At 39.7% G+C, this 24672-nt stretch overlaps 1 protein-coding gene across 1 annotated transcript in view; it reads left to right on the forward strand.

Moving 5' to 3' along the window:
* The window catches only part of pkd1l1 (polycystin 1 like 1, transient receptor potential channel interacting), a gene marked incomplete at both ends in the record, with an annotated part of 66256 nt that overhangs the window by 38635 nt on the left and 2949 nt on the right, over window positions 1–24672 (forward strand). The window contains 17 exons of the mRNA XM_080418284.1: window positions 5787–5893; window positions 6310–6409; window positions 6520–6648; window positions 6779–6952; window positions 7435–7621; window positions 8382–8476; window positions 8629–9047; window positions 9823–9907; window positions 10527–10645; window positions 10907–11023; window positions 11244–11355; window positions 11812–11895; window positions 12692–12810; window positions 13384–13618; window positions 14063–14167; window positions 23208–23348; window positions 24245–24379. Coding sequence (XP_080274410.1) covers window positions 5787–5893; window positions 6310–6409; window positions 6520–6648; window positions 6779–6952; window positions 7435–7621; window positions 8382–8476; window positions 8629–9047; window positions 9823–9907; window positions 10527–10645; window positions 10907–11023; window positions 11244–11355; window positions 11812–11895; window positions 12692–12810; window positions 13384–13618; window positions 14063–14167; window positions 23208–23348; window positions 24245–24379 — 2463 coding nt within the window. The remainder of the gene's footprint in view (window positions 1–5786; window positions 5894–6309; window positions 6410–6519; window positions 6649–6778; window positions 6953–7434; window positions 7622–8381; window positions 8477–8628; window positions 9048–9822; window positions 9908–10526; window positions 10646–10906; window positions 11024–11243; window positions 11356–11811; window positions 11896–12691; window positions 12811–13383; window positions 13619–14062; window positions 14168–23207; window positions 23349–24244; window positions 24380–24672) is intronic.

Below are 24672 nucleotides of genomic sequence, written 5' to 3' on the forward strand. Positions count from 1 at the left end.
TACTTCACCTGAGTTCTCTCTCTTCAGGGCTGACACATCATTCCGTAATGCTGTAAACACAAATGAATTGGCACTTTTATAGTCATTTAAATAACCATAAATAATCAGAACAAGGCCACACATCAAAAAGAAAATGAAAAAGCCCTGATTCAAATTCTCTGCAGATCTATTAACCCATTAAAACAGGGAAAGCATCTGTGTCAATTTAGATTTCTTTGGATATTCAAAAATAGCAGATATACACAGCAAACATTTTTGAAAAATCTCTTTAAAAATACATATAATCAAAGATTTGCACACATTTTCACTTTTCACAAATATTTTACTCAAATCTTTGCTTCTGGGGTCCCTGGAACAAAATATTTTGAGATGGGGGGTCCGCGGCCAAATACATATCATTTTGGGGGTCCTTGACATGAAAGGTTTGAGAAAAAGTCAGGTCTTAATGGGTTCAAGTTAATGTTACCTGCATTCTCTGTCTCCAGCTTTACAATCCTGCTGTTGGCATTGTCTCTCACATTGCTCAGCTCATCTCTCACATTGCTCAGCTCATCTCTCACATTGCTCAGCTCATCTCTCACATTGCTCAGCTCATCTCTCACATTGCTCAGCTCATCTCTCACGTTGTTCAGCTCCGCCCTCTGTTCCACCAGCTGCACTTTCTGCTCCACCACCATGTCTCTCAACCACATCAGTTCTGTCCAAACGTTTGGGGTGGAGCTGGTTTCTCCACTTAACTGGTTGCGGGTGACGTTTCCATCCTGTCCCTGAGCCACTGTGCCAGACAGGCACAGCAGGGACACCAGCAGAGTAACAGCAGCCGCCATCCTTAAATCTCACCTGCTCTTGTGGTGGGTGAGAATGTAGCAGACGGGACGTTTCGCTTTATATAACTCAGCACAAGGTCACGAATATTGCATTTTGTGCCAACTTCTAATACAGTTTGTGGGAAGGCCTGCTGCTTGTGTTGGACGTCCCTCTTCAATAAATGTTTAACTTTATGTAAACATTTAACCAGGTACAGTTACATTTTAGTAAAATTTGAAAGTTAGAGATATGGATTCTTTAGCCACCTCCAAACTAGTGAAAATAGCTGATCTACAAGCTCACAACACGTGTTGTGAGCTTGTAGATCGGCTATTTTCACTAAAAGTATTTTTCCCCCTCTGAATTAGAATTAGATTTTTTTTTCATGGATTTTTTTTGAAAACTTCTGACATTTTCGGTCGATTTTTTTGAAAATCTTTTGAAATAATAATTAAAAACTAATTGTAGGAAGCAAAAAAATAAAGGAGGATTTACTTACGACATAGTTATTTACTGTAGCAGACACTCTTATCCAGAGAGACATACAGTACAAAGTGCAAGATCTGAGTAAATGACATGAACCCTAGTCAACAAACAACAGGTGCAGAACAACACATATCTAGGACTAGGATACACCAAACATCTGTCTAAACTACCTTTTTATCTGTAATCAAGCAAACAAACAAACATCAAACATTTACACTACAGTATCTAAATTAAATAGCATTATATTTTAAATACAGTAACATACAAAAACGTTTTGTAACATTCTATTTTATTTTTGTTACCATCCATAGACTATAGGGTTTCTTAATATTAGCCTTTTAATAGATATCATAGGCAGAGTAGTTATGTGTTACTGAAGACTGTGATAAGAGCATCAAAGAATGTTCATTTATTGATGGGTTAAATAAAGATATTGACAGATTTAGACAGACCTAGTAACTGTTGATGTAGATTATTTTATTTGATATGGACATTGGCATAACATTGGAACAGTAACACACAATGCACAAGAACCTTATGCATTGTATTAATTATTTGTAGCGAAACGCTAATTTACAATACAGGAGGCTTTTAAAGAAAAAGAAAACAGAGAAAAAAAGGGAAAACATCATCAACAACCGGAAAAAAGTTTAGAGACCAAAGTACTGAGTGAGAACATGCAGCAAGAGAAAGAGAGAGAGGCGGGCCATTCATTGTCCATACATGTGTTTTGCAGTGGTGTTCTGTTCACATGGGAAATAGCAGAAAGCCACTGCATGTGCTGCGGTAGTGGTCATCATAGAGCCCAGTATTAGTAGCAAGTTTCATGTAGATCACGTCACCTTCCTGTAACTCGATAGTCAATGCATTAGACAGGTGAACGTAACCCCATGTATCACCATTGCCGTCTGTATTAAAGAGAATCAGCCTGCTGTTTTGGTACAGTTTCACACCCATCCGCCCAAGAGTGCGGCCTTCGGCAGCAGTGAATCTGAAGTAATAAAGTCCTCTGACCGGAGCTGTAAACACGCCTGCACCAGAGGAGAACAAGCAGACATTAGTGATGCTATTCAGCGGATAATAACATTTACGTATAATAACATCTGAGCAGATGTTTGCTGAGTGAGCCAAAAATAATATGAAACGATATAAATACAAATAATGGTACATATAATAAATGTAAGCATCTGAAAACATGCCAAACCAATGCAAAACATCTCAATCTTCTTAAAATATGATTTAGAGACAAATATAACTTGCATGGCTTCTTCAGAGAACTGTATACATTGATTCAGCTTGTGTAGAAGAGAAAGGTCAGCACCTGTATCTGGGTTGTAGGCCTGGCCAATGTTGGTGAGTACGTTTTTGAACACCAGTGTGATATCAGTATTGAAGGGTCCTAGTAGAACTGTTGTTCCTGGGTCTGACAGTCCAGCAGAAAAAGCCACCTTTGGTCTCTCTGTGAACACAACCAAACAGAATTTTACTTATTGTGTTCACCATTTTTTAAGTTGCTGGATTGTTGAAGAAGGAATGTTCTTTTTTTTTTTTATAGAACAAAAGATTACTTCACCTGAGTTCTCTCTCTTCAGGGCTGACACATCATTCCGTAATGCTGTAAACACAAATGAATTGGCACTTTTATAGTCATTTAAATAACCATAAATAATCAGAACAAGGCCACACATCAAAAAGAAAATGAAAAAGCCCTGATTCAAATTCTCTGCAGATCTATTAACCCATTAAAACAGGGAAAGCATCTGTGTCAATTTAGATTTCTTTGGATATTCAAAAATAGCAGATATACACAGCAAACATTTTTGAAAAATCTCTTTAAAAATACATATAATCAAAGATTTGCACACATTTTCACTTTTCACAAATATTTTACTCAAATCTTTGCTTCTGGGGTCCCTGGAACAAAATATTTTGAGATGGGGGGGGGGTCCGCGGCCAAATACATATCATTTTGGGGGTCCTTGACATGAAAGGTTTGAGAAAAAGTCAGGTCTTAATGGGTTCAAGTTAATGCATTACCTGCATTCTCTGTCTCCAGCTTTACAATCCTGCTGTTGGCATTGTCTCTCACATTGCTCAGCTCATCTCTCACATTGTTCAGCTCCACCCTCTGTTCCACCAGCTGCACTTTCTGCTCCACCACCATGTCTCTCAACCACATCAGTTCTGTCCAAAAGTCTGGGGTGGAGCTGGTTTCTCCACTTAACTGGTTGCGGGTGACGTTTCCATCCTGTCCCTGAGCCACTGTGCCAGACAGGCACAGCAGGGACACCAGCAGAGTAACAGCAGCCGCCATCCTTAAATCTCACCTGCTCTTGTGGTGGGTGAGAATGTAGCAGACGGGACGTTTCGCTTTATATAACTCAGCACAAGGTCATGAATATTGAATTTTGTGCCAACTTCTAACACAGTTAAGGCCTGCTGCTGTGTTGGACGTCCCTCTTCAATAAATGTTTAACTTTATGTAAAAATGTAACCAGGTATACAGGTAGTTACATTTTAGTAAAATTTGAAAGTTAGAGATATGGATTCTTTAGCAACCTGTGTTTCTAATCACTCCACTTTGACTCCAGTCACAGGAGTCAATGTATCCCTTCTCACCTGTCCTAATACTTTTTTGGACTAATATGGCATACAAAACATGTGATTTAACAAAAAATCTAATAAATCTAATTTAACTAGTAGATCCATAATGGCATCATATACAAAGCTTATTATAACAGATTATCTACAGATTGATCCAGGGTTGAGTTATTTGCAGTCAATGACAGTCAAAAACCTAAACCTGTAAAAGCATAGTGTTGGGAGTATTATGGTTTAGGGCTGCAGTTTCTGACTCAGAACCTGGTCAGGTTATCATCATTTAACCATCTATGATTACATCTTACCAGGAAAACGTGGGGCCATCTGTCAAAAGTTGAAGCTGAATCATTAGTGGACCTTTTCAACACAACAATGACCTAACATAATAAAACACATCCATCAAAGAATGATTTAAAACAAATGAAATGGAATGGTCAAGTCAAAGCCTAGATGTTAATCCAGCAGAAATTAAATACATACTGTATAAGAAAGCCTTCACACATCACACAGCTGAAGGAGTTCTCTACTGAAGGGTGGGCAACTATTTAAAAAAAAACATCGTAGCCTTTCATTAAACTCACCCTCTGAGCATTTTTCCAAAAAATGTGTCCAAATCAATTCAAGAAACTGAATTAAGGTTACGGTACACTGTCATTTGTCATTAGGTTTACATAACTATGTTGAAATGGGTTTTCATGGGGTGTGTACTTACTTTTTCCACAGTACTACACTGCACAGCATAGAAAGTGTGAGAACAGAACACATGTTTTTGACAAATGTAAAAATAGCACCAAAGATTCTGGGGCAGCGTGAAATGTAAACTGACCAAAAACTATGACGCTAGGTTTACTGCAACCTGTTTGAAATTAGGATATTTATGGAAGTTCAGAAAATGTGGTCCTCTTTTTTTTTTTACCCTAAATTAATTTAGGCATAGGGTGACCTATAATGTCACGAGCCCTAGTCAAAAAACAACAGGGTAAATGGTCAAATAAATAGAGTGCAAAGAAAACTATTACGTAACTAGGATACCAAGTAAACATCAAACCTAGCATCTGTCTAAACAACATGGTATCTAAATATCATTCTTAGCATTTGTGGTCAATCAAACAGTATGTCTAAATAACACACACGCACACACACGCACACGCACACACACACACACACACACACACACACACACACACACACACACACACACACACACACACACACACACACACACACATTCTCCAAGTCAAACAAATAGGCCACCAAAATGATCAATGATCCAATTATCCAAATATTTTCAAACAATATTCAAAACAAATTTCATGTCTATGCTCTTCCTGTTACATACTACATGACTGTAATTAGACATGGCTGTCTTCTTGTGTTAGTTGTTTGTCGCTGTCTTTTAACCAAATGAACCCTAGAATTCCTATTCTGGGGTGAACATTTGGCGAAAATTTGATGAAAATTGCAGATCTACAAGCTCACAACGCATCACGTTACTATGGGTTGTGAGCTTGTAAATCAGATTTTTTGGGTGAAGAGATTTGGTGTAGAGGGGAAAAAAGGAAGTTGGCCTAGTATATACCCCTGGGTGACTCCAATCAATGAAGTAGGTTTATGTTTTGAAACACCATGTTTATACATTATTCATTTAATAATGATGATGTGTGTGACGTTCTCAAGAGCTTGATGTCCAGTGCCGCTGATTCTACTCTGATAGTTCCTGAACCATCAGGTATGGTTGTATGACCTCAGGAGCAGGCACTTTGTGATCTATTATAGGAACCAAACTTGAGACTATAGGTTCCTGTGGTGGAAAAGGGACTATAGATCACCTTTGACCTGTGTGTGAAAATATGTTTTTTTATGCATTTATTTATCTCTATTGTGTTTATCAGGTTTACATAGTTCTCTATGGGGAGGATGGAGCCTCGCAGACCAGCGAACTACACAGCCCAGAATGCACTCTGTTCAGGAGGAACTCTCGAGACACTTTCATACTCAGGTAAAGTATTATTAGTACTTGTTACTGTTTTCATGCCTATAGTCTTAAACACAGTCCATAATCTTACAATTTACCAGGAATATTCCCGTTGAGATTCAAAATATGTTACAATGTGGTGCTGGTCAAAGCAGCAGCATAAAACATATTACTATTAATGTGTTCCTAGTCTACTACATGGGATGAGAGCCTTTTCCTTTTGATTATTACGTAGGTTACCTGTACCAGCGCCAATACTGTATGTCAGTGCATTCGGTAATAATGCTACGTTCTAACTAATCATGATCTCACAAATGGTAAAACAAAGTGCTGTTTGTTGTTTTTTGTTACGTTCATCTGTGGTTGTGACTCTACAGTACTAGAGAGTCTTGTTCTAATGGGTTTATTGTTTACATGAATCTGTGGTTGTGACTCTGCAGTACTCCAGAGAGTCTTGGTCCACTGTGGGGCGTTCACCTCTGGCACAACAACTCTGGACCCTCCCCAAGCTGGTACCTCCAACAAGTTGAGGTGTCTGAGGTAAATGCTTCATGTAACACTGATTCAATGGTTAAAACTAAATCAAAGGTTATGAAATGTATGTGCCTGATGTCGACATACATTGGCTTTTATTTTGAAAATGAAATCAGGTGAATCCAGATCAGGTTAAGGGGCGGAGTTGGCTGTTCCACGGTCAGTGCTGGTTGGCCGTCGGTCAGAGTGACGGCCAAGTGGAAAGAAGGCTGAGGGTTTCCTGTCAGGGACTCGGCTTTGCCAAGGTACTGTAACACACACACACACACACACACACACACACACACACACACACACACACACACACACACACACTATTTAGTTGTATATTATTATTTACATGTGCAGACATCTAACCTAAATCTGTGTTTACAGTTGTTTTATCTCAAGTTATCAGATTACTTGGCTGACTTCCACCTGTGGTCGTCAGTGTACAGTTGCCCCTCCCCCAGCGTCTTCACACGCACACAGAGACTCCACACATGTCTGCTGCTACTGTTGGGCTACATGTGTGTCAACACGCTACTCATATCACAAATGGATGACCAGGTACAGTAGGTTGCTGCAAAAACTTTCAAAGTTCTAGACTAGAGCACTGTTTCATCTGTAAATATCCAATTTTTTTCGTTTCCTACATTTGAAAATATATATATATATTATTTTAAAAGATTAAAAAAAAAGTTTAAACAAAAAAAATCACAACTTTTCATCAATTAAAATAAATTCCAACATTTTTCAAAAGATAAATAAAAAAACTAAAACAAAAAAAATTACAAATAAAAAAGAAGTAAAAAAAGAAGTAGTGAAAATAGCAGATGTACAAGCTCACAACGCTGCGCAAAGCGACGCGTTGTGAGCTTGTAAATCTGCTATTTTCACTAGTTTGGGTCCCGGGCAAACGTCTAATTTCTCTTTTGGGTCTTGAGCTAAAAGGTTTGGGAACCACTGCTCTAGAGACCCAAAGAACCTCAACATAAGTGTACAATAATGCTATTCTCTCCTCCCATCAACTACTGGTCCCCTGTTTGCAGTTCACGTATGAGTTGGGCCTCATCGACGTCTCGGCTGTCTCCTTGACGACGGCGTGGTTTAGTGTGCTGGCTGTGTTGCCCGCGGCGACGGTGGTATCGTTCCTGTTCCGTTCGCGTGAGGTCAAACTGACGGAGTCAGGGGTCGGACTGAGACGAGACAGAAAGCCCGATGTGTACACCGTTGAAGGTCAGATTTTCTACCAAAATACCTGAAAATGTGGGGCCATCCATCCTTCAAAAAGCTGAAGCTGAGTCAGTGGACCTTTTCGATACAACAATGACATAAAATATAGAACACATCCATAAAAGAATGGTTGAAAGCAAAAGAAATGGAGGCTTATAGAATGTCAGAGAAAGCCTTCTATTCTGATCTAATATTGATTGATTGATTGATTGATTGATTGAAATTTTTATTAGGCAAAAGAATGTAAAACAACACAGTTACATTTATAATGCTTTTGTCTAAAAAAAGGTCCGGCCAAAAAAGTCCTTGCGGACTTGTTTCCGTTGGGGTCCTTGAATTAATTTCATAGACATATATAGTACCAACCAAACAGTTAAAAAATCAACATGAAAATACAGATAATACAGAAGAAATACCACTATATACAAAAAAAGCATGAAAAAATAAAAAAAATATGTACAAAAAAGAGGAGGGGGGGGGGTCGTCTGTCTACAGGGAAACTGGTACTAGCTCCTCTTTAGGCCTCCAGAAAGATGAGTTTTTAGGGCTGTTTTGAATGAGCCCAGCGAACTGCATTTATAACCTAACCTAAGTGAATCTGATCTTAGCTGATCTGACTTTACCTGACCTGACCTGATCCCTGATCTAAATGTTTTCTTTTTGTCTCATGTAAATGTCCTTCTTTTGTTTAAATCCCCATTTTCGCTCTCCAACTGTTGTTCTCTATGTGTATTTTGTCTGCTGTTACCCCTTTCCAAAGCAGATGGTGTGTTGTTGAATGACAGCGTGTTGGAGTCCTACCTCTCATGGAGCTCCCTGCAGCAGTGGACACAGGATGCCTGGGGCAAGACATATCAGGTCATTATTACAGTGGTTCCTCCTCACCAATACAATGAAAACCTTTCTGCTGGCTGCAGTATGCCAGCAGCTGAGCAGACCATGTAATCACAAGGTCCACCTGTTCAATAACTCTTTATCCCTTCCCCTTTTCACCCTTTTACTACTCTCAGAAAGATCTGGTGACCAATGGGAATGACAGGGATCTAGTCACCAAGTATAGTGAGAGGAATGCAGATACCACCGGCAGCACAGATCTAGTCCCTCAGGAAAAGATAACAGGAGAGAGAGAGGGCAACCCGGCGACCCAGCAAGACCCGCCGACCCAAACCAAAGAGGATCCAGTGATCCAGCGGGAGACGGACCACGTCCATTCGTACTCGAGCTCGACCGGTGGCTTCAAGGAAGGCGTCTCCAACGCCGACTACGGTTTCCTGGCCAGGCCGTTTGACGACCGTGGCGGCGATGACAAGAGCAACGACATCATCATCAGATCCTCTGGGAGAGGAGGCTGGTGCCACCAGCTGGCCTGGCTGCTGTGTCTGGTGCTGTCTCTGTCCTGTCTGGTGCTGTCTGCACTGCTGGGGATAAGGTAGACCGCCGGGTCCCCGACCTTTTTCTGGATCAGGCCCCCCCTTGAAAATCTCGAAAGCGTTCGCGGCCCACCCATCTGACCACTTGGTGTTAAGTGGTCAGATGGGTGGGCCGTGTGCGTTTTCAGAGCATGTTTGCCGTGTGCGTTTTCAGAGCATGTTTATTTTCATGGTCAATCAATCGATTGTGTTCGGGCATGAATCAACGGAACTAACGTAGTATATTTTAAGTTCCTATTTATTATTATATTATTTATTGTTTATTTATTTATTTATTTATTTATTTATTTATTTATTTATTTATTTATTTATTTATTTATTTATTATATTTTTTTACATTCATTTCTTAAATATTAATGTTATATTAATGATAAAATCTTAGTGTTTTGCCAATTATCTGGGGACACACTGGCTGGGAATTGCTGAGGTAGACGCTCTGTTCTGATTGGCCAATTAAGGCATTCTGCTGTCTGTTATTTCTGCATAACAGACCATTAGTATAGAGGGCTTTCTTTCCCAGACGCTTCAAATCGGATTGAAATTAAGTATTTTGTGTCAAATTATTGATTTTGTCAGTTTGTAGCAACTTTGTATTAAGGGGGAGAGTTTACAGCAAACTGGTCCTGAATGTATAATGTCCATAACATTATTGTGTGTGTGTGTGTGTGTGTGTGTGTGTGTGTGTGTGTGTGTGTGTGTGTGTGTGTGTGTGTGTGTGTGTGTGTGTGTGTGTGTGTGTGTGTGTGTGTGTGTGTGTGTGCGTGCGTGTGTCAGGTTCAGCAGCAGTAAAGTTCTCCTGTGGATCCACTCGCTCTTCTTCTCTCTGTTGTTCTGTGTGTTCGTCATCCAGCCGGTCTTGGTAAACACCTTCAAATGTTAACCTTCCTTAAACCAAACATGTATATCGTTGTTGTCGGGCAGAAATCTCCTATCTCCATATTTTAACTCTTTGTGTTTTTTCGTAAATTAACGCTCTACTTCATCATACTACAGCGTCAAACTAAAGCAAAAGGTTTCCACCCGACAGAGACAATATTTAACTCAGAATATTTCTCAGAATATAAGTCATCCTTCATATTCTTGTTGTCTTATTGTTAATTGACCATTTTACTCAGACACTTTAATTTCATTTGATGAAACTCTTTCTTTTATAGATATGTATGGCGGCAGTAGTTGTGTCTATTTGGCGCAGGAACAACCCAGAATTCAATAGTTTCTCTGACATCATACCAACGTTTGAGAAGGAGGATTTGAAAAGGCGGAGCGATCGTGAAGTTTCAACCGAAAAGCTTCGCTTCAGACCATCCCCGTACGCTCAAGATACATTCTTCAATTTTGATGAAGTAATGACCATTCTATTCTATTCTATTCTGATCGAACTTATTTGATGCTCTCAGCCGAAACCTATGCTTGTACAGGGGTTGAGGGATGGGACAAGAAGTGTAAATTACCCAATCAACTCGTGTTTCGATTGACAGGTGCTTGTAGCCCGTCAGCGAGCTCGCTACCTGCGTTTTGTTCGCCCCCCGTCTGCAGCGGAGCTACGGATATCTGATGGGAAGAGAAGAAGGGAAACGTCCATTTCTGACACACTCAGGTGTGTGTGTGTGTGTGTGTGTGTGTCTGTGTGTGTGTGTGTGTGTGTGTGTGTGTGTGTGTGTGTGTGTGTGTGTGTGTGTGTGTGTGTGTGTGTGTGTGTGTGTGTGTGTGTGTGTGTGTGTGTGTACATGCATGCATGTATTGTACTTTTATTTCTTGTAATAGTATCTGTCATCTCATTCCTTGTTGGTTTGGCAATAAAAAGTATTCATGCCAGTATCAGAACGATCTCATTGAATTGAATTGTGTGCTCTTGCAGAGAGTCATCTGTGTGCGTCTCCATGTTGGTTCTGGTTCTGTTGCTGTGTTTAAATTACAACAACCCCCTCAGTGACCATTACCATCTCAACACAGCTGTCAGGTCACTGCTCACGAGGTAACACACACACACACGCACGCCCGCGCGCACACACATGATTGCACAGACAAACACACAAAGAATGAACATATGGACCTGATGAAGATGTGATTCACATGGAAACATTGTCCCTCTGCTGTACTCTGCACCTTAATAGAAGGCAGTTAATATCTCCAAGTTGCTCCAGTGCCTCCTCCTTACCTTAATGAACATACTATATCATGTTGTCTTCACACAGGGATCAACATAATTCATTTGTATCCATCCAAAGTCATGATGACTGGTGGCGGTACGTTCACAGCAGACTGTTAGATGTTCTCTACGAGGACGCCTCATCCACAACCTCCAAGGTAAACCGGACCCACATGGACCTGACTCAGCAGTGATCTTCTAATCTAGATCACTGGGTTCTCAATCTGGGGTCTAGGGACCTTGAGGAGTTACAAATCTGTAACCCTGTTTGTGTACAAATGCACACTCTCTGAGTTAAATTAACATGGAGGATTTATTATTCAGTATAATAGTATAAAAACAAACAAAAAACATGTCAAATGGGGGGTTAGTGTCCTAATGCATATCAACTGGAGGTCCTTGAAATTCAAAGGGTTAAGAATCATGGTTCTACATCGACAAATTAACTACAAGTTACAACAGTCCTCCTCCAGTGAACACTCCATGTGACAAACTACGGTAACTAAACTTGCAAAGTGTGCACTGAACGAAATGCACATAAAGAATGACAGGACACTGTGTAACATGTCAGTTTGCAGTGTTAAAATGTAATGTTTATTTGTACTATGCTTCAGGCCCGTGTCATCGGAGGAGCACACATCCTGATTGGACAGCCAGTGTTGTGGAAGACAGAGTTTGATAACTCAACTCGCTGCCAGGTACACCACCCTTTGTTTACAGTACATACAGTACATACATGCATATTCACACTTACATGAAATATATACACATACACACACACCTACGCATGTAGGCACACGCACATACACACACGCACACACACATCTTTACATGTTGAATGCAGCGCCGGTTCTAGGCTGATCAGCGCTCTAGGCGAGATTCCTCTGATGCGCCCCCGCGCGCACGAGGGACCGCCGAGGGTTTAGGGCGATTTATGACACGTTTTTGGCTACTTTATTTCGGTTTTAGGGTTAGGGTTAGGTTAGGGTTATGTTATTTAATTCTGATTTTACCGATTTATTATCATTATTATTATTTTTTCACGACTTTTTTTGCCGCCTCTCCAAACTGCCGCTCTAGGCTGCCACCTAGGTTGCCTGTATGGACGCGCCGGCCCTGGTTGAATGTAATCTCCCCAATCTCTAGGCAGATACCCTCAGATGTTTGCACACACTCACCACCAATAGAGGGTGCTGTTCACCAACCAAGGTGACAGTAGCTAGTGCAGCCTGCTTTCAACTGGATCAATATAATTCAATGAATATATTTTGTTTTATTACTGTTTCAGTGTGTGTTGGCTCGAACTGAAAAATAGCTGCAGGTGGCTCTTCAGGGAGACCTTTGGAACATCTCATGTTTATTTTTAATTAATTGCTACAAGTCTTGACAGTACTCCTGCATGTATATTCTAACTGTGTACTGTATGGTCCCTGTTCTTCGTTGAAAGCTTTTAGTTGATTCTGCTGTATTCTCATAGAGGTTATTTTTCTTCAGGTGTCTGGTGTAATGGCAGGCCTCATTCCAGAGGTTCCTAGAAAGACAGTCCAGCAGCTGTATGACCCTGTGGGCTGCTACGCAGGACCGAGGACCACGGCTGGCCTGGGCCTTACCAGGTTAGAATGACTAAACAGACATTAATTAATGTACAGCTTTATGGGGGTTGTCCCAACCGTGTCCCCTAGGCCTGGTACCCTCACAAAAAGTAATCCTTTTGTGAGGGTTTTTGTGTGCAGTAATCCTGGTCTCTATACTGCCTCCCCCTGGTCAGCCGGGGCGCCTGATGTAGGGGAAAGGAACTGGTTGGAATAACAGGTTCCTTCCACGCGCTACGTCCAACCGGGGAAACTCCCCCCCCTGTCAGGTGATAAGAAGCGGCCTGCTCACTCCTCATGCATTGAAGGAAGCATGAGCTCAGATCAGGGCTCTCCCCAGGCTGGCAGAGGGAGAGTAGCGCCCAGGATTACATGCTTAGGCAATGGTACTGTGGTGAAAAAATGGGTTACAAAATCGTGGGATAAAAATGTAAGTAAAAAATAGGTTTTCCCAACTGTGGCAGCACATCTAAGTGCCCAATCCGGTGCACCGTCTGCTTCAAATAATTGTATTAACATTGTCAAGTAGTAGGTATCCTACCTAAAACCAGGGTTGACATTTCATTAACCATAAACTCCTTGGTTTTCCTCCAGGTCTGAGGCTCTGTCTACGCTGCGCTCCCTTCACTCAGGTGGCTGGCTGGGCAGGCGTACGGTGGCCCTGAAGGTCCACATCACTCTGTACAGCCCCGCCGTCAACCTGTTCACCAGCGTGAGCCTGCTGGTGGAGCAGAGTCCAAGTGGTTCACTGCTGCCCTCTGCCAACATCCAGTCTGCCAGGGTCCACCACACTCCCTCTGTATGGGACTATATCATTATGGTCTGCCAGGTACGATGTTACTACCTTCCTTAAGCTTTGGAAAGACGGTGTGCTTCCATGGACCCATTCAGAAATAATGACACGGTAGCAGCTCCTTTACAGATAGTATCATAGCCACATTGCACAAACAGCCAGGGCCGGACTTTAAACATTATGTTAGATATGATTAAATTTAGGTTAAAAATGGTTGTGTTTAGATGTTAGCCAAAATGAGATTGCGTGGCCTGAAACTCCTGCATTCTTAGCTTGAAGCACCACCAGCTCAGGAACCATGACCTTACAGTAATAGCAGTCATCAGCCTACATCAAGAACACTAGTACCGAATATGACTAAACAAATGCAGGTCCATCAGGATTTAATGGGAGAATGCAGATGCTGAACAATTTTTACATAAAAAAAAAAAGAAGAAATGAATAATAAGAACTCCCTTTGTTTACTCCTCCTCCTCTTAGCTACTCTTCCTCCTCCTCTCTCTGCTGCAACTCCGGCTTCATGTCCGCTCTGCTGGGCAGCAAGGGCTGATGGGATACTTGCTGACCCCCTGGACCTGGCTGGAGGTGAAAATGATAATAAAAATGTCACACCCATAGTCCATGGGCCCAGGGCAGAATTTTCACTAATCAGGGACACTCAAGGTGGCAAACTCTAGTTTGGTATTTTGAAAAGGTCTATATATCTAGATATAATTTTAACATGATAGCCCTTCCCAAGTAGTAGCTTAGTCCCAGTTATCAGCCTTCAATGACACCAAGCATAGTTCCAAAGAATGTATATAGGGTTGAAGTGGTTACTGTATGTTTTGTAATAATAATCAAAATCTACAAAGTAACTAGTAACTAAAGTTTTCAAAAAATTGTAGTAGAATAAAGTACAACATTTGCCCCTGAGTAGAAGTGAAAGTACTGCAAAAATACTCCAGTAAAGTAAAAATTCCTCAAAAGTGTATTTAAGTACAGTACTTGAGTAAATGTACTTAGTTACTTTACACAAGCAACATATGGTTGTTCAGAAAACTGGCGGAACGCTGTGGTGTCACGCGAAGCGCCCATGCAGTGCACCCCTGAGCACCACCTCAAGTGTGTGTTTATGACAAGGAGCACCCACAGCATCGGCGCCTATGACCTCAGGTGTGTGTTGTACCTTGTGATATTAACTATGTACACTTCTCTGGGGCATGACGGGATCTGTTTACTGTATGGGTTGTACGTATACTTGTCTAAAAAGCCTGTAGCACTTGCCCTAGCCTTGACGACCTTGCAGGATTATGCAAAGGCTAAAATGTAATTTAGATAGCATGTTAGGTAGACAGATGCCATGTTTTCATAATACCATAGTATAGCATTATTTTAGGAGTCCTCTTGTGACTGTTGTATTGAGGGAAACATTTTGTTGACATGATGGTATTAGTCCATGGGCCCAGGCCAGAATTTTCACTAATCAGGGACACTTAAAGGGATATTTCACTTTCAAAAAAACTTTGGGTCATTTTATCGTCTACTCAGGCTTTAGTGAGCCCCCCAGACCGTTTTTAAGTTGCTTGATTCAGTATTTAGATATTTGATATTCATTTTATCAGACACGCCCCCTTCCTATACAAACCCATTATAACTTCAAACTCCATTTTTAACATGTTAGATTCATCAAAAACACCCGTCCTTGGTTCTGGTGACTCACCCTGCCCTCCTAATACGCGAGGGGGCCGTGTTTTTTCGCTAACTTTTTTCATTTATTTTTAATATTTTTTTTGGAAAATGAAAAAAATTAAATACAATAAAAAGACATTATAAAATAAATGAAAAAAGTAATCGAAAAACCACGGCCCCCTCACGAATTAGGAGGGCAGGGTGAGTCAGCAGAACCAAGGACGGGTGTTTTTGATGAATCTAACGGGTTAAAAATGGAGTTTGAAGTTATAATGGGTTTGTATAGGAAGGGGGCGTGTCTGATAAAATGAATATCAAATATCTAAATACTAAATCAAGCAACTTAAAAACGGTCTGGGGGGCTCACAAAAGCCTGAGTAGACGATAAAATGACCCAAAGTTTTTTTGAAAGTGAAATATCCCTTTAAAGGGCAAGACCACTTTGTTAGAGGTTTGGGTTGTGTAGTTACCTTGCCATTATGTAACTCCAAAGGTGGACAAGAAATCAAAAATAATTGCTCCATTGATTAGAAATTGATAATTCAAAATATGCTCCTCATTGACTTACATTGTACACTGAAACAGCTCTCAAAGTCACTCTTTTAGCACATAAACGAACACAAACAAAGCTGATTCAGAGAATATAGAACATCACCAAACCCAGTACTGTTTGTTTTTTTAATAAAAATGTTAGCTTCCTGTTGATTTTACTATTTGAAGATCCGGATCCAGATCCGCGGATCCAATCCGGGTTTTCTTCTAAATAAAAATAGCAAAATCAACAGGAAGCTAACATTTTTATTAAAAAACAAAACAGTACTGGGTTTGGTGATGTTCTATATTGTCTGAATCAACTTTGTTTCCATCCATTTACGTGCTAAAAGAGTGACTTTGAGAGCTGTTTCAGTGTACAATGTAAGTCAATGAGGAGCATATTTTGAATGATCAATTTCTAATCAATGGAGCAATTATTTTTGATTTCTTGTCCACCTTTGGAGTTACATAATGGCAAGGTAACTACACAACCCAAACCTCTAACAAAGTGGTCTTGCCCTTTAAGGTGGCAAACTCTAGTTTGGTATTTTGAAAAGGTCTATATATCTAGATAATATTTCAACATGATAGCCCTTCCCAAGTAGTAGCTTAGCCGCAGTTATCAGCCTTCAATGACACCAACCATAGTTCCAAAGAATGAAAAAATTATCTAACTTTTTTTTAATAGAACATGTCATACAGAGGGGAAAAAAAACATGATTCAATCTCTTTCATTCACTTATTTAACCACATGAACCCTAGCATGCCTATTCTGGGGCGAACATTCAGCAAATGGCATGTCTACAATCTCACAACACCTCAGGCCAAGGAAATACCTTTGCCCTGAATTTTTCACATATGCCTTTTAGAGCGCCACCAGGAGGCTGAGTTTTGTAAAACATTTTCTTTTGCTCTTACTTCTTCAGATTCTGTCAAAATCACGCAAATCGGTACACAGTATGTATGTATGTATATATATATATATATATATATATATATATATATATATATATATCAGATAATCAGAGGTCGCGCTAGGATTTTTGGTGGCCGGCCCCAATGTCCGGCATGATTAAAATGTATCGGACATCTGATAAAAATAATGGTCATAGATATTTTTAAGCATTAATGACAAGCAGGTGTGTAAATGCAGCCTAACACTTACAGCATGATATTTTGGATTGAACATCATTAGTAATATACACATTTTACAGCTGGGTCATCTTGCACAAATACATGAATTACCTATTACCATTTGAGCATTGAGCGCATGCAGCGTGCGTAATGGTTTCTCAATAATCTGTTGCGTTTGAACAAATTTCCTTCAGAATAACAAACAATCAAAGGGTAGCCTACTGTACAGGAATGCCGATCTACAAGCTCACAATGCGACGCATTGTGAGCTTGTAGATCGGCTTGTAGATCGAGCTTGTAGATCGGCTATTTTCAAATGGCCGAAATGTATATAGGGTTGAAGTGATTACTGTATGTTTTGTAATAATAATCAAAATCTACAAAGTAACTAGTAACTAAAGTTTTCAAAAAATTGTAGTAGAGTAAAAGTACAACATTTGCCCCTGAGTAGAAGTAAAAGTACTGCAAAAATACTCCAGTAAAGCAAAAAATCCTCAAAAGTGTATTTAAGTACAGTACTTGAGTAAATGTACTTAGTTACTTTACACAAGCAACATATGTTTGTTCAGAAAACTGGCACGAAGCGCCCAGTGCACCCCTGAGCACCACCTCAGGTGTGTGTTTATGACAAGGAGCACCCACAGCATCGGCGCCTATGACCTCAGGTGTGTGTTGTACCTTGTGATATTAACTATGTACACTTCTCTGGGGCATGACGGGATCTGTTTACTATATGGGTTGTACGTATACTTGTCTAAAAAGCCTGTAGCACTTGCCCTAGCCTTGACGACCTTGCAGGATTATGCAAAGGCTAAAATGGAATTTAGATAGCATGTTAGGTAGACAGATGCCATGTTTTCTTAATACCATAGTATAGCATTATTTTAGGAGTCCTGTTGTGACTGTTGTATTGAGGGAAACATTTTGTTGACATGATGGTATTAGTCCATGGGCCCAGGCCAGAATTTTCACTAATCAGGGACACTTAAAGGGATATTTCACTTTCAAAAAAACTTTGGGTCATTTTATCGTCTACTCAGGCTTTAGTGAGCCCCCCAGACCGTTTTTAAGTTGCTTGATTCAGTATTTAGATATTTGATATTCATTTTATCAGACACGCCCCCTTCCTATACAAACCCATTATAACTTCAAACTCCATTTTTAACATGTTAGATTCATCAAAAACACCCGTCCTTGGTTCTGGTGACTCACCCTGCCCTCCTAATACGCGAGGGGGCCGTGTTTTTTCGCTAACTTTTTTCATTTATTTTTAATATTTTTTTTGGAAAATGAAAAAAATTAAATACAATAAAAAGACATTATAAAATAAATGAAAAAAGTAATCGAAAAACCACGGCCCCCTCACGAATTAGGAGGGCAGGGTGAGTCAGCAGAACCAAGGACGGGTGTTTTTGATGAATCTAACGGGTTAAAAATGGAGTTTGAAGTTATAATGGGTTTGTATAGGAAGGGGGCGTGTCTGATAAAATGAATATCAAATATCTAAATACTAAATCAAGCAACTTAAAAACGGTCTGGGGGGCTCACAAAAGCCTGAGTAGACGATAAAATGACCCAAAGTTTTTTTGAAAGTGAAATATCCCTTTAAAGGGCAAGACCACTTTGTTAGAGGTTTGGGTTGTGTAGTTACCTTGCCATTATGTAACTCCAAAGGTGGACAAGAAATCAAAAATAATTGCTCCATTGATTAGAAATTGATAATTCAAAATATGCTCCTCATTGACTTACATTGTACACTGAAACAGCTCTCAAAGTCACTCTTTTAGCACATAAACGAACACAAACAAAGCTGATTCAGAGAATATAGAACATCACCAAACCCAGTACTGTTTGTTTTTTTAATAAAAATGTTAACTTCCTGTTGATTTTACTATTTGAAGATCCGGATCCGGATCCGCGGATCCAATCCGGGTTTTCTTCTAAATAAAAATAGCAAAATCAACAGGAAGCTAACATTTTTATTAAAAAACAAAACAGTACTGGGTTTGGTGATGTTCTATATTGTCTGAATCAACTTTGTTTCCATCCATTTACGTGCTAAAAGAGTGACTTTGAGAGCTGTTTCAGTGTACAATGTAAGTCAATGAGGAGCATATTTTGAATGATCAATTTCTAATCAATGGAGCAATTATTTTTGATTTCTTGTCCACCTTTGGAGTTACATAATGGCAAGGTAACTACACAACCCAAACCTCTAACAAAGTGGTCTTGCCCTTTAAGGTGGCAAACTCTAGTTTGGTATTTTGAAAAGGTCTATATATCTAGATAATATTTCAACATGATAGCCCTTCCCAAGTAGTAGCTTAGTCCCAGTTATCAGCCTTCAATGACACCAACCATAGTTCCAAAGAATGAAAAAAATATCTAACTTTTTTTGAATAGAACATGTCATACAGAGGGGGAAAAAACATTATTCAATCTCTTTCATTCACTTATTTAACCACATGAACCCTAGCATGCCTATTCTGGGGCGAACATTCAGCAAATGGCATGTCTACAATCTCACAACACCTCAGGCCAAGGAAACACCTTTGCCCTGCATTTTTCACATATGCCTTTTAGAGCGCCACCAGGAGGCTGAGTTTTGTAAAACATTTTTTTTTGCTCTTACTTCTTCAGATTCTGTCCAAAAATCACGCAAATCTGTACACAGTATGTATGTATGTATATATATATATATATATATATATCAGATAATCAGAGGTCGTGCTAGGATTTTTGGTGGCCGGCCCCAATGTCCGGCATGATTAAAATGTATCGGACATCTGATAAAAATAATGGTCATAGATATTTTTAAGCATTAATGACAAGCAGGTGTGTAAATGCAGCCTAACACTTACAGCATGATATTTTGGATTGAACATCATTAGTAATATACACATTTTACAGCTGGGTCATCTTGCACAAATACATGAATTACCTATTACCATTTGAGCATTGAGCGCATGCAGCGTGCGTAATGGTTTCTCAATAATCTGTTGCGTTTGAACAAATTTCCTTCAGAATAACAAACAATCAAAGGGTAGCCTACTGTACAGGAATGCCGATCTACAAGCTCACAATGCGACGCATTGTGAGCTTGTAGATCGGCTTGTAGATCGAGCTTGTAGATCGGCTATTTTCAAATGGCCGAAATGTATATAGGGTTGAAGTGGTTACTGTATGTTTTGTAATAATAATCAAAATCTACAAAGTAACTAGTAACTAAAGTTTTCAAAAAATTGTAGTAGAGTAAAAGTACAACATTTGCCCCTGAGTAGAAGTAAAAGTACTGCAAAAATACTCCAGTAAAGCAAAAAATCCTCAAAAGTGTATTTAAGTACAGTACTTGAGTAAATGTACTTAGTTACTTTACACAAGCAACATATGTTTGTTCAGAAAACTGGCACGAAGCGCCCAGTGCACCCCTGAGCACCACCTCAGGTGTGTGTTTATGACAAGGAGCACCCACAGCATCGGCGCCTATGACCTCAGGTGTGTGTTGTACCTTGTGATATTAACTATGTACACTTCTCTGGGGCATGACGGGATCTGTTTACTATATGGGTTGTACGTATACTTGTCTAAAAAGCCTGTAGCACTTGCCCTAGCCTTGACGACCTTGCAGGATTATGCAAAGGCTAAAATGTAATTTAGATAGCATGTTAGGTAGACAGATGCCATGTTTTCATAATACCATAGTATAGCATTATTTTAGGAGTCCTGTTGTATTGAGGGAAACATTTTGTTGACATGATGGTATGTTGTATGTACGGAATAGAAAAGCACTGGACTGGATGTAGAACTTTTGTGTGACTGTTGGTATATTGAATAATGATTTTCGGTGATTACTTTGCCAATGTGAAAAGGAATAATGCTTTAACTGTTGAATTCATATGGATTGCTCCTGTGACATACTGTACAGTAGAAGTGAGTGTTGTAGTGACTACTACTGTAGGCCTACAGTGTGTGGTATATGTTTGTATTTTTTGTTTTTTGAAAAGTTAAAGGAGAATTCTTGTTTCTTTCCAGAACCTGGCAACTTGGTGTTGCCAGGTAGAGAAACAAGCAACCAGTGTTAAATCGTTCGGCGTTAACGGTAGCCTCTCAGGAACTTTCAGCGCATGTTTGACTATCATGAGACTCTACAATGAGTAGTAGTAGAAAAAAAAATAACTTTGCATCGGTTATAATAGACGAATTTCCCTAAGCCACGCGCTCCCATTATGACAACGGAGGCGGTTGAAAAAATGACGACAGGGGAATCTCTGGAAAAAAACAACGCCACTTTTTACGTCGGTAGGTGAGTAACGACACATCAAAGATAACACTTAAAATGTCCGGAATTCTCCTTTAATACGTGTAACTGAAGTTATATATCAGATTTAGTTTTCTGTCTCTAAGCCAAATGAAGCGTAGTATACCTGTGAGATATGAGTGGGATTGAAATAATATTTATAAGACTATGGTATCCCCGCTGCGTGGGGAAGAAGGTGTTAGGACGTGTGGAGCCCAGAGGGGAGACAGTGGCCAATGATAACGCAGGAAAAAAAGGTCAATTTGACCAAAAGTCCATCTGTGTGGTAGGTGGACTTTATGCCGTCACACAAGTGTCATGGTCTTCATCCGGAAGTGATCGGGTTCAGTTCTTCTCGTGCTTTATATAATAATCTGTATATTAACTTTTTATCCTCTCCTCCACATTTTTTGAGTGCTCCTGTTCTTTTTAGACATAACTGTACGTACAACCCAGTAAACAGATCATGTCATGCCCCAGAGAAGTGTGCATAGCTAAATATCCCAAGGCACAACACACACACATGACGTCGTAGACACCGATCCCGTGGGTGCTCCTCGTCATAAACACACACCTGCCAAAGTTTGCAGGATTGGTTCGTTTTGAACAAAATGCCTCAAATCCTGAACGCAGCATGCGATTTCCATAAAATTTTTCGCATAGATTCCCACTTTGCCAAGGAAGAAATGCCCTCCTTTTCACATTGGCCTGTTATAGCGCTACCAGGAGGCCATAATAACCTACCTGACCTGGCGGAGACTTGTGCTCCGAGGAGCACTTTTTCTAGTTTGATTTTGTGTTTTATTTGTATTTCATTTTGTAGGTCTATAACACTCTTATTTGCTCATTTCCAAATTAAAATACATGTTAAAGGGGATATTTATAATTGTTATATGTCTCATGTGTATGTCTTTTGTTATAAATAAAACAAATCATTATTGAAAAAAAAATACAATGAAAGTGATTGTGAAGAACACAATTATTGAGTAACTGAGTTATTGAAAAATGACATTGACTTTGATATTTCAATGACAAGATGCTCCTTAATGGTCAAAAACAATATCAGAAAGGAATTATAAATGTCAGAATTAGTTGAATTAGTCTTATCACCTGTTTTTAGTCCTAACAATGGCCAAGTTATGGCCAAGGTCCTTTCAAGGTCAACATCACCCAAAGTGGTCATAACAATATCAGAAATGAATTCCCCACCCCACAATTAGTCAAAATGGAGGTATTACATGTGTATATACACTCAGAAACAAAGAAGTTGGATTTTCATCAAAGCCGATGGCAGCCATATGGCAGCCATATTTGATTTGGCCATTGCGCCATTCGTGGCACTATGGCGGACGAGCACCTCTGTGATTTTTCATGTCTAGGTAGGCCTACCCATTGTTCAAGTGAGAAATTCTCCTACCACCAAATTGCGAACGGGCCTATGGGCCAGGTACAGGACTACTGTGCAGATAATGTGTGGAGATAATGGCAAAAATATGAATATCCTAAAAAAGTATTAAAGCTACTCATTTGAAAAGGCTATCATGTTTCAAAGTACTTATATGGACCCTACAAACAAAATGGTGCCAAAGAGATTTTGCCACCTTTCGTGTCCCTGACTTCTGGTCTGGCCCATGGACTACCAGTGTGAAGTCAGCGGTGCATCACACCCAGGCATTGCAAATACTGCTAATTAAAGATCAGGCAGGCGGTCTCTCTCCCTCTCTCTTAAATTAGTGTAATTTCTATTGCAATAAGTCGCAGCTGTTAAAGCCGTACATACAGACATTCAGACATCTATACAAACACACAGAGTCAGACGTAGAAGTGGCTAGCACTGCTTACAAAATACGTATCAAACATGCATACACGTGCACATACTCATGCAATCTTATACAGTATACATGTAGAAATACACAAATACAAACTCTCACGCACGCACACACACATACATACGCAGATGAATGAATCTCTCTCTCTGTCTCTCTGCAGGTGTGTCTGTTCATAGTAACGATAGTTTACTACGTTTATTACATCAATCACTTCATTGTCAAACTGAACTTCATGGACCACCTGCAGAGACATGACTACAGAGAACAAGCTGATGTCAGCAACCTGGCCGTGTGGGAACAGGTGAGAATTAAACAATTCACTACTTGAATTAATTATCAGTGGGTTAAGATGTTCTATGATTTTCTTACCACAGAATTTCAAATGAATGCAAGAGATTTGTTCTGTAGTTGACATAAGCTTAATAAAGTTATATGTTCACGTATATAAACATTAATTGCATGTGTGGATCAAAAAACTTAAACAATTTGTTGATTTGTGATTATCTTGTTGAACAAAATGTGTTCAGAAATACCGTCTTGCTACAGAGTTTGTTTTATGAATTCATCCAAAACTCAATGCAAAGATACATTAAAGGTGTTATTTAGCTCTATATTCTGATAGTACTCATTGATATAGAGTGTTTGCTCAGGAACAGAGGCCCCCCATTCTCTCCTGCTCTTGAGTAAACAGAAAATGCATTTTCAGGTCGGGATGCCTATTTTATCGAATCAGGAGAGAGAACTTGCACAGAATACAGATTAAACAATTGAAATTGGAAGTGATGGGGACTAAGAAATGAGCAGACACAGTTGGAACTGGAACACTATCAAATTGAAGCTGATAAATGGGTACTCTTTCCTGATTTACTGAAATCCATCCACCAGAAAATGTATTTTCTGTTTATTAAAGATCTGGGGAGACGGGGAGACTCCTATTACTGAACAAACACTCTATAACAATTACTATCAGAACGTTGTGCTTTAATTAACCTTTTAACAAAAACACTTTTGTTTTAACCAAAAAATATCGCTTACCCTACCTTTATATGTTGTTTTCGTAAAACGAAAATCCTAATTTCAGTATTATTTGAGCTTATTATAATGTAAGAGATGATTATTACAGTATAGAAGTCAATCAAATGGATGATGATGAAAATGATGCTGATGATGATGATACCACCACGTTTCTGTCTCCAGTACATCCGTACTCTGCATGGCGGAGTGTTCTTCCTGGTGTGTGTAAAGTGTGTGGGGGTGTTCAGGTTGAACAGGACCGTAGCGATGGCTGCCAAGGTCCTCACCCTGTCACTCCAAACACTCTTCTGGCCCACGGTAAACATCCAGTGGTGGAAGAAGTACTCATATTTTTTACTTATGTAAAAGTACAGCAATGCTCTGTTACAAGTAAAAGTTAGGTATTCACAATTTACTTGAGTAAAAATACAAAGGTATTGGCATCAAAATGTACTTAAAAGTACCAAAAGTAAAAGTACTCGTTATGCAGAATGTCCCATTTCACAAGTTTTCAAATGTATACAAATATTTTGAAAATAGCAGATCTACAAGCTCACAACGCGTCGCATCACGGCGCGTTGTGAGCTTGTGGATCGGCTATTTTCAAATAG

Source organism: Gymnoscopelus braueri (genome assembly GCF_963280865.1).
Source record: "Gymnoscopelus braueri genome assembly, chromosome: 21".
Taxonomy (NCBI): Eukaryota; Metazoa; Chordata; class Actinopteri; order Myctophiformes; family Myctophidae; genus Gymnoscopelus; species Gymnoscopelus braueri.